The sequence below is a fragment of the Alosa sapidissima genome, chromosome 6 (assembly GCF_018492685.1).
Source record: "Alosa sapidissima isolate fAloSap1 chromosome 6, fAloSap1.pri, whole genome shotgun sequence".
Lineage (NCBI taxonomy): Eukaryota > Metazoa > Chordata > Actinopteri > Clupeiformes > Clupeidae > Alosa > Alosa sapidissima.
In genome coordinates this window covers 12410828-12424272 of record NC_055962.1, presented here as the reverse complement: position 1 = coordinate 12424272, position 13445 = coordinate 12410828, and the positions used below count along the sequence as shown (strand labels likewise).

Sequence of the window (13445 nt, the reverse complement as noted above, 5' to 3'; positions counted from 1 at the left end):
ATCGCCCCCTTGAGGCTATGACACAAACGAGGCATGCTACAAAAAACTAGCCTAGAAATATAGACGCACCCTAGCGGCAGCAAATTACATTTGCTTCCAGGGCTAACAAAAGACCGTACATGCCTCAAACAGGAGAAATCTATTGGTTGTTGTGTTTTAGATTAGATAGTTGATAGTTTCAAAAATCTTTGTCTTTGCTTTCTGAAACCAAATGGTTAATGACCACCATGTGCTATGAAATCTTAGAAGATGGTGGGCCAATGCATTCTCTTGAGTATTAAATTAACACATCAAATTAAATCCCCTCTCACAAGTCACACATACATTTACATGAGTTCAGATAGCCTACTTAGTAGCCTACTACTTTTAGACTTTCAGTTTTTTTTTTTTTATCAAATGTCTATATAAGCTTCTATTGTCTAATTTATTTGATCATGTGTAAACATAGGCTATTTAGCTGCAGTAATTATGCCCAGAGTAACAGCTAAGGAACAATTCACTTAGGCTACTGCATATGAAATCTGACTGAGAAAATAATGCCCCAGAATAAGGTGGGGCTATGTTATTATTGAGTTTTGTATGAGTTTTCTTCGTTATATCAACTGTAGCCTACTACAGCCTTAGTCAATGTGTCATAGTAATTCTTATGATACGGCTGTATCTTTCCATGGAAATATTATGTTTTCAAAGAAGTAATTGGATGCATCATTGTCCATTGTCTTATTTAACAGCTGTTTGTAATTTTGTGTTGGACATCGCAAGGGCCTCTTTGTCAATACTATGTGACAGTTGAAATTGGGCAGTTCAATGAAGTTCAACATATCATATCACTAAAAAAGTATGCCGGCATAATGTAAATAATGTATATGACAACAAACCAAATCAATTTTTTTTTTTATTGTTTGCAAAATTAATACAAAAACAGAATCCAGAGCAGAATTATAAACAGAAACATAAAAGACTAATGACCTACGATTGGAGAGAAAAGGTATTTTTAATGTAGAATATAAACAACTGGACAATTGTAATCCTGTCTTTGCTGTCCCCAAGGGTAGCCGGCGTGGTTTTCACAGAGCAGTAGCTGGTTGAAGGGGACCAAACCTCACAGAAACACCTGACTTGGTTCCGTTTGACCAGCCACAGCAAAGCGTGGTGTGTCCAGGGGCAAGAGAGAGGAGGAGGACAAAAGACAGACAGACAGACAGACAGAGAGAGAAAGAGAGAGAGAGAGAGAGAGAGAGCAGGGACTGAGAGGAAGACAAATGGTGAAGAAGGGTGATGCAATGATGTGATGGCCGGTGAGATTTTCAGTTGACGGTCCACAATGTGTCCTCATGCCCTCAATGTGTCCTCTTGTGTCCTTCATTCTGTTGATCTTACCTGTAAATAACACAAAATGTATAAATAAACCAACAAACAAAAAATGAAATAACAAGTTAGGCTAAAATCTAGAATAAACAAGGTCCTGTGTCCTGATGACTGAGACTGGCTCCCTAGATATAACCCTCATTATGTGTGAAGGAAAGTCCCCAAGGGGAAAGTTTATCCTGTTCTCTGTGCTCTTTAGGCTAACAGGCAGCGGGGCAGCTGTGCTCTGTCAATCCAACCAGAGAGAGAGCGGCAACGTGTGGAGGTCACATAAAACTGCACTGGGGAATGGGAGCTCCAGGACGTGTGCCTTAAGGCAAAGCACTCCGCAAAAACAACAGCATTATCACCTGTCTACTGTGTGGGTGTGTGTGTGTGTGTGTGTGTGTGTGTGTGTGTGTGTGTGTGTGTATCTGTTTAGCGGATTCACTGGAAAACTGGAAAGTAAAAGCAGTTTTGTACACATACACACTTCACAAACTCCCACTCACACATGCAAACACAAACAAAGGATATATATATTTGTTTAGTCAAGCATAGAAAGAAAGAGTGAGAGAGAAAGAAAAAAAAGGAAGAAAGAAAGAAAGAAAGAAAGAAAGAAAGAAAGAGAGGCAGGGACAGTTAGAGAGAGAGAGAGAGGGAGAGGGAGAGGGAGAGAAAGACAGGCGCGTGGATGCGATGCTCACGTCCCCCTGCAACCACACACTTCCTTACATTCCATAGCCAGAGTATCCATATGGGGATATAAGGAAGCATGTCTTCACAAGGGGCAACAACTGGATTGGCCTGTCAGCACACACAAAGTGCTCATTCATACGGACCACAATTGTGGCACACAGCAACGACTCAACGACCGTTGGGGAGCAAGGAATATTTGAAAAGACACAGGGAAGATCCCTCCAAAAATGTTCCACTCATTACATTCATTTAGAAGACACTACTGATTTAGACTTGTGCCCCCCCCCCCACACACACACACACACATACAAAATAATACTGCAATCTATTGCTTCTAAAAAATAATATTGTAATGTGTATGCAATATTCTTCTTATTATTACAAATATTATTATTTGAATGGACAGAACAACACAGCACAAAAAAACAAAACAAATGGAAGGTCATTCCTTTGTGATACTGTGAACACAAAACACCACGTTGAAGTACAAATACACTGAAAAGAGAGACGCATTTGAAGTGACAGACACCATAACTGGTGCAGAATGACTTCAAAATACCTTAGCATTCCTGAATCACTTCCATCCACCGTCATGCTGGTCCCATGTGAGTTTCCCTGCTTCTCCAAGTCGATGATGTTGAGGAAATTCAGACTAAGTCTAATTGTAGGCCCATTCTGCCTCAGATCTCCAGGAAGCCCTTGTATGATCTGACCTTGCCTACTCTGCCCTAGACTGTATCAGTCACGCACCGCACCAAAGGTCCCTGAGGACTGTGTCCGAGCTGCCAGCGACTGCAACTGTGACCACAGCCTGCCCTCTTCCTCTTTTCTTTCGGTTCCAGAGGTGTGCAACAGGGGCCCTGGAGGGTTACAGTAGATCAAGGACAGGTAGTGACACCTAACGTGAGAACACACACACACACACACACACACACACACACACACACACACACACACACACACACACATCCTGTCTTGTACACACATCTTAAAGTCCTGGAGAGAACCTGTGCTATTTTGCCATATGTCTGCCGTATAGTAGTCACATCCTGTAGTGGCCAAAGATTCCTGGCTGTCGTGATAATAAAATGGTAATTATACTTCACCTTACAGCTCAACACAAACCAAACTGTATCACCTATCTGGCAAGCAAAGGAAACTTCTCTTTACAACTTACTGGTCTGGTCCCTAAAGTGCCACTGACATGACAATATTTATACTACCATTGCAAACTAATCATAGGACATAGTATCTATCTTTTCAAATTCAATCTGACAAATGAAATGGTCAAAATGTCCAGTCTAAATTAACTCTGTCAAGCAGCTCTTACCCGTTATCATTATTCCTCCATGACTGTGACATATTGTAGGTTAATGTATTGAACTATCAAATAAAATGAGAATCCACTGCCATAAAATATAGATTGCCACTAACTTTCCCACAACGAGACGAATAAATCTCACAGCATTATTCCAAAGCCAATCCTCCTTCCCCTCAGAGTTTTGTTGCCAGCTTCAAAAGCCACCAAAACACACCTTCTTAACAAGTCCTGGTATTTTCTACACCTCTCTCATTCTCCCTGGCCTCCTCAGTTTCTCTCTCTTTCCCTCTCTCCTTTTCTTGTTCCTCTCCTCTCCTGCTGTGCTCCTCTCCTTTGCCGGCTGCATGTGCCAGGGCCGTCCCTCCTCTGTCCAGCCCGGCTTGTGAACTGTGCCCAGACGAGGAACACCACGCCTGGCCTTTTCTAGTCCCTGGGGCTGCCCCCAATGCTGCCGGCGGCCTCTCACCTGTCGGTGTCCCTCAGAGGCCTGGGCCTCTCCTGTGCCTGCTGTCCGGCCCAATCAGGGGCATGACAAGGGTGGGGTGTGAGGAGGGGTGGGGTGGGGGTGGGTGTTTGGTGGTGTGGGTGAGGGTGGGGGTTGGGGACAGGGGGGTGGACAGAGGCCTGTGAAATCACACCTCTCAGCTGTTCGCACTCGCCTCGAGACACCCTACACCCCACTGCTCCCCTTTTTACGCTGCATGTCAATGGTTCCTTTTGAAAAAAAAAAGCAAAGCTGGGGCCCAGGAAACAACTGCAGGCATTTTTTATATTTTATGAGGCTAGTACAGTAAAGAGAGAGAGAGAGGGAGAGAGAGAGAGAGAGAGAGAGATAGATTAGAACTGAAGCAATGTTGAACCATGCCTGAACCACTGACCATACAATCCAGTAATCACATGTCTGTTTCCAGGTTTGTCTTGTAGGTCGATGCTAAGAACTCCTGGGTCTTTATCTTACTATCCTATCATTCTATTTCATTGAGTTTAGTATAATCACAACAAAACAACCACTGTTTTCAGATTATACATTTTATATGTAAAAATGCCTCTATGTGGGCCATGGCAGATACATGTTCAGTGCCACATTAACATGAACACATACTGTCCATCATTTTCAACACTGTTATTTCCTATACATACACATTAACAATAGTGATTGTCCTCGGCATCCATTTTGAAAGGGGGGCTCTGAAGCGTAAAAGACCCACCTGACTCATTCTGTGGCAGGAGAAACAGGCAGGCAAGAGCAAGCTGAATTTTCCCCTACGGCAAGCATGGCAGGAGGCGTCACAACCCCCACAGGTCAACACCTGTGGTCTAAAATCAGGCCAGGGAACAGGAGCGCCGGGCCCCATTCACAGCACATTGAGGGGCTCCAGCAGGGGCTTAGCCTGAAACCCAACGCTCGGCAGGCTATTTTTGCTTAACGCAGCCTCCACAAATAGCAGCCTCCGACATTCGTAGCCTCTTTTCTCCTTGGCAGGGGGTACCACCGCACTTTTGCAGTAATTGTTATAACGCTGTATTTCCTATACACTTGATCCGTGTGACCGTGATACACCAAATTCATATTGAGTAAGCATTGATGGGTTAAGGGGGCGTGAGATGAACATGCACAATTTAAGGAGTGCAGAGTGCTTCCTCAAGTAGGTCATAATGTGCATGTTTAATTCAAATCATACATGCATCGTAACCAAATGAGTAACTATGATGAACTAAGGATGTACATCTTGATTAATGAAGTAGGCCGATGTGCTATTAAGTAGCCTATATGTAATGCTAATTGATCATGAAAACGGCAAAATAACAAGGTGACTGATCGTCATTGATGTAATCGTGTAATTTTATTTCATTTAAAAAATGTATTTATACAGCACTCTTTACATTTAGCCTTTCACTCAGGGCTCTGTAGAACCCTGAACTAAGGCCTGAACTTCTAGGCCTGTTGAGGGCATCGGGTTTCACTCTCATTAACCTAACAATGGGCCGCCAGTGCTCCTTAAAACATTAACAAAAACATCTCAGGAAAAACAAAGGTGTCTGATCACTGTTTGAGTGGCATGCCAGTTCCAAATTGGGTGAGGAGGGGTTATTTTTAAACCCTGGCCACTCGAACTGGGCCCCAACGCGCTAATAACGTTGTTCCCCTCTGTCACACAGATTTGCCAGCTATAGCCATGGCCAGCCCGATTTATTCAAGTGAGTTTTATTTTTTCCTCCTTCTCCATAGAGATCATGTCACTCTCAGGATGTGATATAATTTCCCCCGAGACAGCGAAAACTCGGTACAGTTCCCCTCCGAAAAAGCAGAGGGGGAGCTTCCCCCCAGCACTGGACCCCCAACAGCTGTCTCCATTAGAGTTCTTGTTAGGCTGCTGGGTGGGATGGCTTCCCTCTTTACACAGGGAGAGAGATGCCTCCTCCAGTTGCCTCATACATGGAACCTTTCATTGTGCTCAAGGATGGTTAATTCAATTCAGTTCAATTTCATTGATTAACATACAAATAATGTTACATAAAAAATAGAAATGGTCAGGTCTCAAAGTGCTTTAGATATAGCTCAAGGCCTGAAGTTGAATCCTAGAGTAAGCACAAGGCAAGGATGGCAAGGAGAAACCCCCAGGATGTTCCTTAAGGCCTTGCATCAGCCAGCTGACTCCAACGCCAGCGTCTTGACAGCAGGTGCACCCCTTCTTGGCTGTCTCAAGAGTGATACCCTTAGCCTTAGTCACGCAAAAATCCACTCTCGCTGGTGCACATTTGTTTGTGGTGTTTCAACAGGGATGGGTGACTCTAAAAGACCAACACTCCCTGGCTCAACACGTGAACATGTGTCGGTGCTCTACAGTTACACTAGAGGCATATGCTTTATGTACTGCATTCCTGTTCAACAGAAAGTTTGCCAAGTAAATACTGTGGGAGAAAAAGAAAATGGGAATAAAAAAGAGAAGTAGTTATACTCAAACTAAACTACTGACTAATCTGTACTGGATCAAGCTGATTGTTAAATGTCTTTATGCTGATGCTGAGGTTTCATTCCTCAGATTCCATGCATTCAACCTATTCACAATACAATAGTATTCTTTTACTGGCAATAGAGTGTGTAGCCTACTATCATCCTATTGTGATTTGTTATATTTTTCAGATGGAAACTTGCCTATGGCCTGGCTCGGCTATTCTTTGAACAAATATATCAAAACAACATAAATACGTTGGAAGAAACAACTACAGCTTGCAATTTAGTCCTAAGTTTAAAGGATATAGTATGTCTTTGTGTTGCGATGTGCAGAGGTAAATTGTCCATATTACAACCTAATTGATTTGGATAGATTACTCTAACCACTATAATTGTAGAAATATAACCCAGTGTCCACTCATTAACTGCTGAATGACTGGAGGTGATGTCCTTCATCGGGCACGCCAGTTGCTCCTGCCTTTGGTTGATACAGCTGTCCGCTGGAACCCTGTCCCACGTTGAAAAGGGGATAGAAGTAGAAAGGTTAAAGGTCAGATGCGTTTAAGCTAAAAGTTCAAAACAGGTGGGAATCCCGTGGAGGAGTGGAGAAGAGGAAGCCACTTCTTTCACGTGAGTTTGAAATGAAGAAACAGCAGAAGCAACATATAGAAAACATTTGACAAGAGCCTTCAAAGGGGTTTACAAAGAAAGACTATGGTAATGATCTAATTACATGGTTTGTTAAAGTTCAACTGTAATTTATCCAATCTAGTCTTTTATTACATTTATAATCTCAGTAAAGAATCTCAGAAAAGAATTTGTATCATGTATTGAATAACACATATTTATTTCTAGGAGCTTTATTGGGTTTTCTATTGTTTAAATCAGTGTTTCTCAAACTTTTTCAGACCAAGGACCACTTAATCAATAAAAATAGCCTCACGGACCACCTAGCTAAAAAAAAAAACATACTTCAACAGTAAATTACACAATAGGCCTACTCACTGATTGTCTTTGCACCTTGCTTATTGTGTCAGAGAATTTATATGATTTAAACTGGCATGCCTTACATAGGCAGTGTTGCAGAAATGTTTGGATTTACATACATTCAATATTGCAAACAACTCATCTATATTATATTTTACCACGTCTGCTCATGGACCACTTGGGCTAGCTTGCGGACCACCAGTGGTCCCCGGACCACACTTTGAGAAACACTGGTCTAAATAGATAGGAATAGATTTTTCTGTAGGTTCCATGGCCCAGTTACCAAATGGTCATGGAACAGGAAGTGAACATCTGCCCCTCCTTCCACATTTCTTTGGCAACGACACATGAAACAAGTTGGGTGTCAAATTGGGATGACGTATGCTGTCTTAATTGGTGTCAGCCACCCCTGTTGTAAAGGTTGTCAGCTCTTCCACTGACAAGGGGAGCAGTGATGTCCAACACTGTGAGCCTCCCGGGATACTGAGTTCATCAGGTCACTGGGGGGTATATTTACCATTTATGATGGTAGCTAGCAAGCGCTTGCAAAACAGTTTAACAATGAATTGCTGTGAGAGCTTCTCACCTCATATACAAATAACATTAATGTGCACAGCTGAATCACCATGATTATCTCTTATACTCTTTCTTTGGAAAATGGAAAAAAAAAAATCATTAAAATGTATGAAATGACAATGGCAATTTGTGGAAATATGTTACATCTGTTTCTATTCATCAGCATGTAAACCAAAATATTCTTCTAAGTGAGACCACACAACATTATTTCCCTAAATACACATGGAATCCTGAGAGAGAGAAGTATTGAAACATCTGAACAAAAAGATTACTTTATGATGTCATATAAGCAATCCATGAATGATTGGCTGTGCACATTTGTGTTGATGAGGAAATTAGATATATTTGTATGTATTTGATACTTTGATATTGGAGTTTTCTTTTTATCACTAGTGTCATCCTGACTTGTCAGCTCTATGTTCTTGAACATCCCTCACACATAGTCTGCATCCCTCCAAAAGAGATGACAGCTGTAAAGTCATCTGAGGTCACATGCTAAAGGTCACATGGTGGAAGCAGGTGGGTTAAGCATTTAGTCTCCTTTACCCTCTCTCACAGACTGAGAGAGAGAGAGAGAAAGAAAGAAAGAAAGAAAGAAAGAAAGAAAGAAAGAAAGAAAGAAAGAAAGAAAGAAAGAAAGAAAGAACGAGAGGTAATGGTTGCAATTCTTAAATGTCACCTTTATAAGATACAGTAGCATCTTTCACAAACCTGACTCAGTCATTGTCATGCCAAAGCAGACCAAAATTATGTTTATTTTTGCTAAGTGGATAATCCACACATTGGCCTATGAATTGATATTGTGACTGACAATCTGAAAACCCATTTGTGAATTTAATATAGAATTCTATAATTTCACCTAAAAAAAAAAAAAACATAAAAGAAACATTTAGGCCTGTAGCCTAATCATTATGCCTACTACCACATTTTTATATTCAAGCATACTGAGTAGTCTTCCAAACTGTCTTATGTCTAACTGATTTAATGCATGTTCAAGTGATACGATTTCAAATAAATACTGTATATCTATATGTTTTAAATGTCGAATGATTTCCATTTCATGTACGTGTTCGATGTACCTCCATTCAGAAGAATAGTCCACCAACACAAAAGTACATTAAGATAATACATGGAACTAAAGTTAGAAGGATGTTTTTCAGGGGATTGTAAATGTCGACGGACCACCTGTGCTGTGTGCGCGCTCTACGCCCAGCTGTTTACATTTATGTTATTTTGACAGCTTATTCTTGAACAAGTCTGGGACGTATTGATAGTTTTCAAAGGTAACCTTGGTCAACTCAAAAGTTACACTGACTTAAGCTTTTAAACCATATGAATGAAATAAAACAAGACGACAGTCTTCTTCATTTAGCTAGTGTAGTGCAAGTTGTGTTTTACCCTTTCTGTTTTATCGAATGCCACCTGAATACAATAGCTAACGTTATTTGTTTGCAATGTTATGTTATTCGTGCAATCCACTGTCTATGGTGCAATCCTACTCGAGGAATGTTGTCAGCCGGTTATCTGTTTTATAACAGTAACGTCTTCAGATTTGAAAATGGTATCGATTTTGGCCAAATGTGTTCAACATTGAGTGTTATCTTGGTCCTACTCAACTATAAGTGTTCTGTCTTAACATGCTGATATGAACTGTTTTACAGTAATTGAGCATGGGTTCGTTAGGACACCTAGGCCTACGATATGGAAAAGTCCTGCAGCTCACCCTTGCGGTAATCAAACCGGATGCAGTGGCGCATCCTCTTATCATGGAGGTGGGAATCAAATTCCATTTTTGTGACATAGCGTACTGTAACCTATTGTATGTTCATCCGTCGTTAGCAAATTACCCGCACGGCACACGTCGGTGGGCTGGTTACACATTGCCTGCCTATCTAAACGGGAGGTGTCACCATAAAATATGTGCATTTTCATTTTATTTGCAATGTTGTGTTTGCAGCATGCTTCATAATGCAACATTCTAAACCCTCTAAATTCAGCCAATGCAGCACCATGAATTTTGATTAGGTGTCAGGGGAATAGTTTCTCGTCAAGTTCAATTCTGTGACAAGTTATATTCTCTGTTTTTCTTTTGTTCTTACCAGGCTCTCCATCAGAAAATACTGGAACACAAATTCAGTATTGTCAAGTCGAAGGACCTAGTGTGGCAAAGACAAGACTCAGAGAGGTTTTATGCTGAACATGAAGGTAGAGGTTTTTATGGCTATCAACATAAATCAGGAAAGTGCTCAATGCATTCTATTGAACATTTACCTTGAGCAGACACTGAACCCTAAAACTGCTCCTGATGTGCAGGTTGCTGTCTGGCATGGCAGTCTCTGCCGTTTATGAGTGAGTGTAAGGAATACAATTGAAAAGTCCTTGTTGTAAATTGTAAAGCGGAGAAGGAGAAGAGTGCTGGAGAAATGCAGTTCATTTACCATTTACATTAGTCTTATTCTGGTGTGAAAAACTAACTTACAGATGGAAAAAAAAAGTTGAGCATGATGTTGACATGTACATCATCCTGGAGGGTAGTTTGTGTATGAAGCTATTTTATAAAACATGAATGAAGATATGAAAGATGCTGAACGTAGTTGAAGTTTGTATGACTGTAACTCAGCTGTCATAGGCTGCCATAAAAGAAGTTATGCTTAGTTCCATGAACTTTTACAGCACGGCTGTTCTTAGTACAGAGTTTCCTGAAAATACTATGCTGCTGCCGGAAATATGCTATTTTGGCAGCACAAATCATCTTGGTTATTCTCATGTTTTCAGGGCGGTTCTTCTATCAAAGGCTTGTTGAGTTCATGTCAAGGTAGGCATTTCTTGTGCTGTGCACATACTGCTTCCAAACTTTTACCACACAGAGAGAGAATCATTTCCTTGATTGTCATTCTGTTTCAAATCAGACCGAATCCAGGAAAATAGTTTGCACACCGACTCAGATTTTGCTTAGAGTTTGTCTACATGATGTTTTGGTCCCAAAACTGCAGACAGTGACAGCAGACAGACATTGCTGCAACAACGTTATCTGTTTTGACATGGAAGGACTCTTGATAAACTGCAGCTGGATTGTTCAAAGATTAAAGCAAGACTGTTATAATGACCATCGACTTCACTTTGTATTACATCACCGATTCTGTCCCAGAAACTCATACTACTGACCCAGAAGAGGATTATCACGGTATTGCTAAAATAGAGTGTCATGAATTACACATCAGATTTACCTCACAACAACATAAAATAAGTCCACATCCATCCATGTTTTCATTTCAGTAAGAATTTCAAGCATGATCGAAGTTTGAGTTCTTATAGAGCTCAGTGCCGCTTATGTGTCTACATGCGAGGGATTTAGAGAGCGGATCAAAAGATGGAGATGGCCGTTTACGTCACTCGCTTGCTTAGGTGAAGTGGTTACCATAGCAGCCTGTCCTCGGGCTGTTCCTCAGTACCCCGGACTGCTGGATGGTGAGGAACTGTCAGTGGGCAGCAGAATGTTGCTTCAGCCTGAGGGTGTGATATTTAACAAGAGCCAATTCAAGAGAGCAGTTCCTATTTACAGTAGCCATATTCCCTAGCTCTCCTTAGTCGTTATGTGAACCACAAAAGCATAGGGAAGAATTCAACCCGCTTGCTTCTAATACACAATTTCTATATTGTCTTCTTTTTGGTGTCATTGTTCAGAACAGTAATGTAGAAACATAATATGGAATAGTGTTTCATCTCTACAGTCCTCTATATTTTCTAGGTTGGTAGAAACATAATATGGAATAGTGTTTCATCTCTACAGTCCTCTATATTTTCTAGGTTGGTAGAAACATAATATGGAATAGTGTTTCATCTCTACAGTCCTCTATATTTTCTAGGTTGGTAGAAACATAATATGGAATAGTGTTTCATCTCTACAGTCCTCTATATTTTCTAGGTTGGTAGAAACATAATATGGAATAGTGTTTCATCTCTACAGTCCTCTATATTTTCTAGGTTGGTAGAAACATAATATGGAATAGTGTTTCATCTCTACAGTCCTCTATATTTTCTAGGTTGGTTTTTACAATCTCTGTATTCCCAACTGTGTTTTGCCTTATGGCTGCACAAATAACCATTTTGTAAAACTACTGATGTCAGTGCTTTAACATTTACAATAAGATGGGTTCATTGAATGGTTGTCATGGCATCTTGGTATCTGATGGTATCTTTTCATTCCCTAGTGGACCAATGAGGGCATATATCCTTGCCAGGGAGGATGCAATTAGCTACTGGCGCGAACTAATGGGTCCCACCAAAGTGTTTCGGGCACGCTATACCTCTCCGGACACCATCCGAGCCCAGTTTGGACTTACTGACACCAGGAACACTACTCATGGCTCAGGTATAGAGATGCAGTTTCAAAGCCACCTCAAAGACTACTGCATTAAAGTCTTGATTGCCCCATATTCCTTCACTGTGAACCATTTAAACTTCCATGTTCTTTTTAGTGTGCTCCACTGCTGAATCTCTTCAAAGAGCAGACATGTATCAGCAAAGTGCTAGGGGTGATGGGTAAAGACTGCAATCAAAAATGATGACGGAGGGACATTTCATTGAGTTCACTCTTGTCCTGCCTTTTGACCATCTCTCTTTGTTAGGAAAGAAGGAGACGTTTCTTTTTCTTTTGCCGGTGACTCTCTTTCCCATCCTACTCGATTGGATGAATAAACTGGAAAATGGGGAAAAGGCTGCTGAACAAAACTGTGATTGCTGTTTTAACATCTTTTCATGCCAAACAAAAACAGACCAGTTACTGTACATCCAGACCAGTCTTCACAGGGTGATACCAGAGTGCAATTCTGTGTACCCAGCAGAGGCATTCATGACTTCTTCACTTAAGGCCCGACCGTCTTCTGCCTCTCTCTCCTACAGTCTCCTCTTACTTCACTTGCTCTCTCTTCTCCCTACAGACTCTGCAGAATCCGCCCAGAGGGAGATCACATTCTTCTTCCCAGAATTCCACGTTCAGGAGTGGATGGAGAGGCTGGAGCCGTCCTTCAGGGCGGGACAGGTGACGTACGACCAGCAGAAGCAGATTCATATGCTGTCAGGACAGAGCTGACCATAAACCCCATAATATGGACCAAAATGGACTGACCCCATAGTGGACAGCTGTCTGTCATTGTCCCAAAGCACAGCATCAGCATAAGAATCACAACAGGCATGAACGGACAACATACTGTACCTCATCTGGACCATGGTGTGACAGACTTTGTGTGGTGTTATGGGTAATTTTACTCTCGAATTATAACCTATATGTCAAAGGGATGTACATTATTGTCCAGAACATGTAAGCTGAAAATAATTTTGCTCTTGTTGGGACTGTTTGATATTGAATGCATTACGCTTTTGACTGGAAATGTGAATCCCAAATGTAGGCCAAGATAATGTTATTTTGCACACAACAAGGCATGTTCTTGGTAGATGAGCAGACATACACACAAACTCATTAGACTTGACTCATTAAAAGTCCAGCTATGACTTCAGTGATTGTTTTTATTATGTATACTAAATTCACATAATACAAAA

General features: G+C 41.2%; 1 protein-coding gene across 1 annotated transcript; it reads left to right on the top strand.

Moving 5' to 3' along the window:
• The first annotated feature begins 9060 nt into the window (after positions 1-9060).
• Positions 9061-13397, top strand: nme6 (NME/NM23 nucleoside diphosphate kinase 6). The gene is made up of 6 exons (XM_042095899.1): positions 9061-9169; positions 9548-9658; positions 9989-10091; positions 10662-10701; positions 12098-12258; positions 12827-13397. Exons 2-6 carry the CDS (start codon positions 9557-9559, stop codon positions 12976-12978), a joined length of 558 nt encoding a protein of 185 aa, XP_041951833.1. The 5' UTR covers positions 9061-9169; positions 9548-9556; the 3' UTR covers positions 12979-13397.
• The last annotated feature ends 48 nt before the right edge of the window (positions 13398-13445 follow it).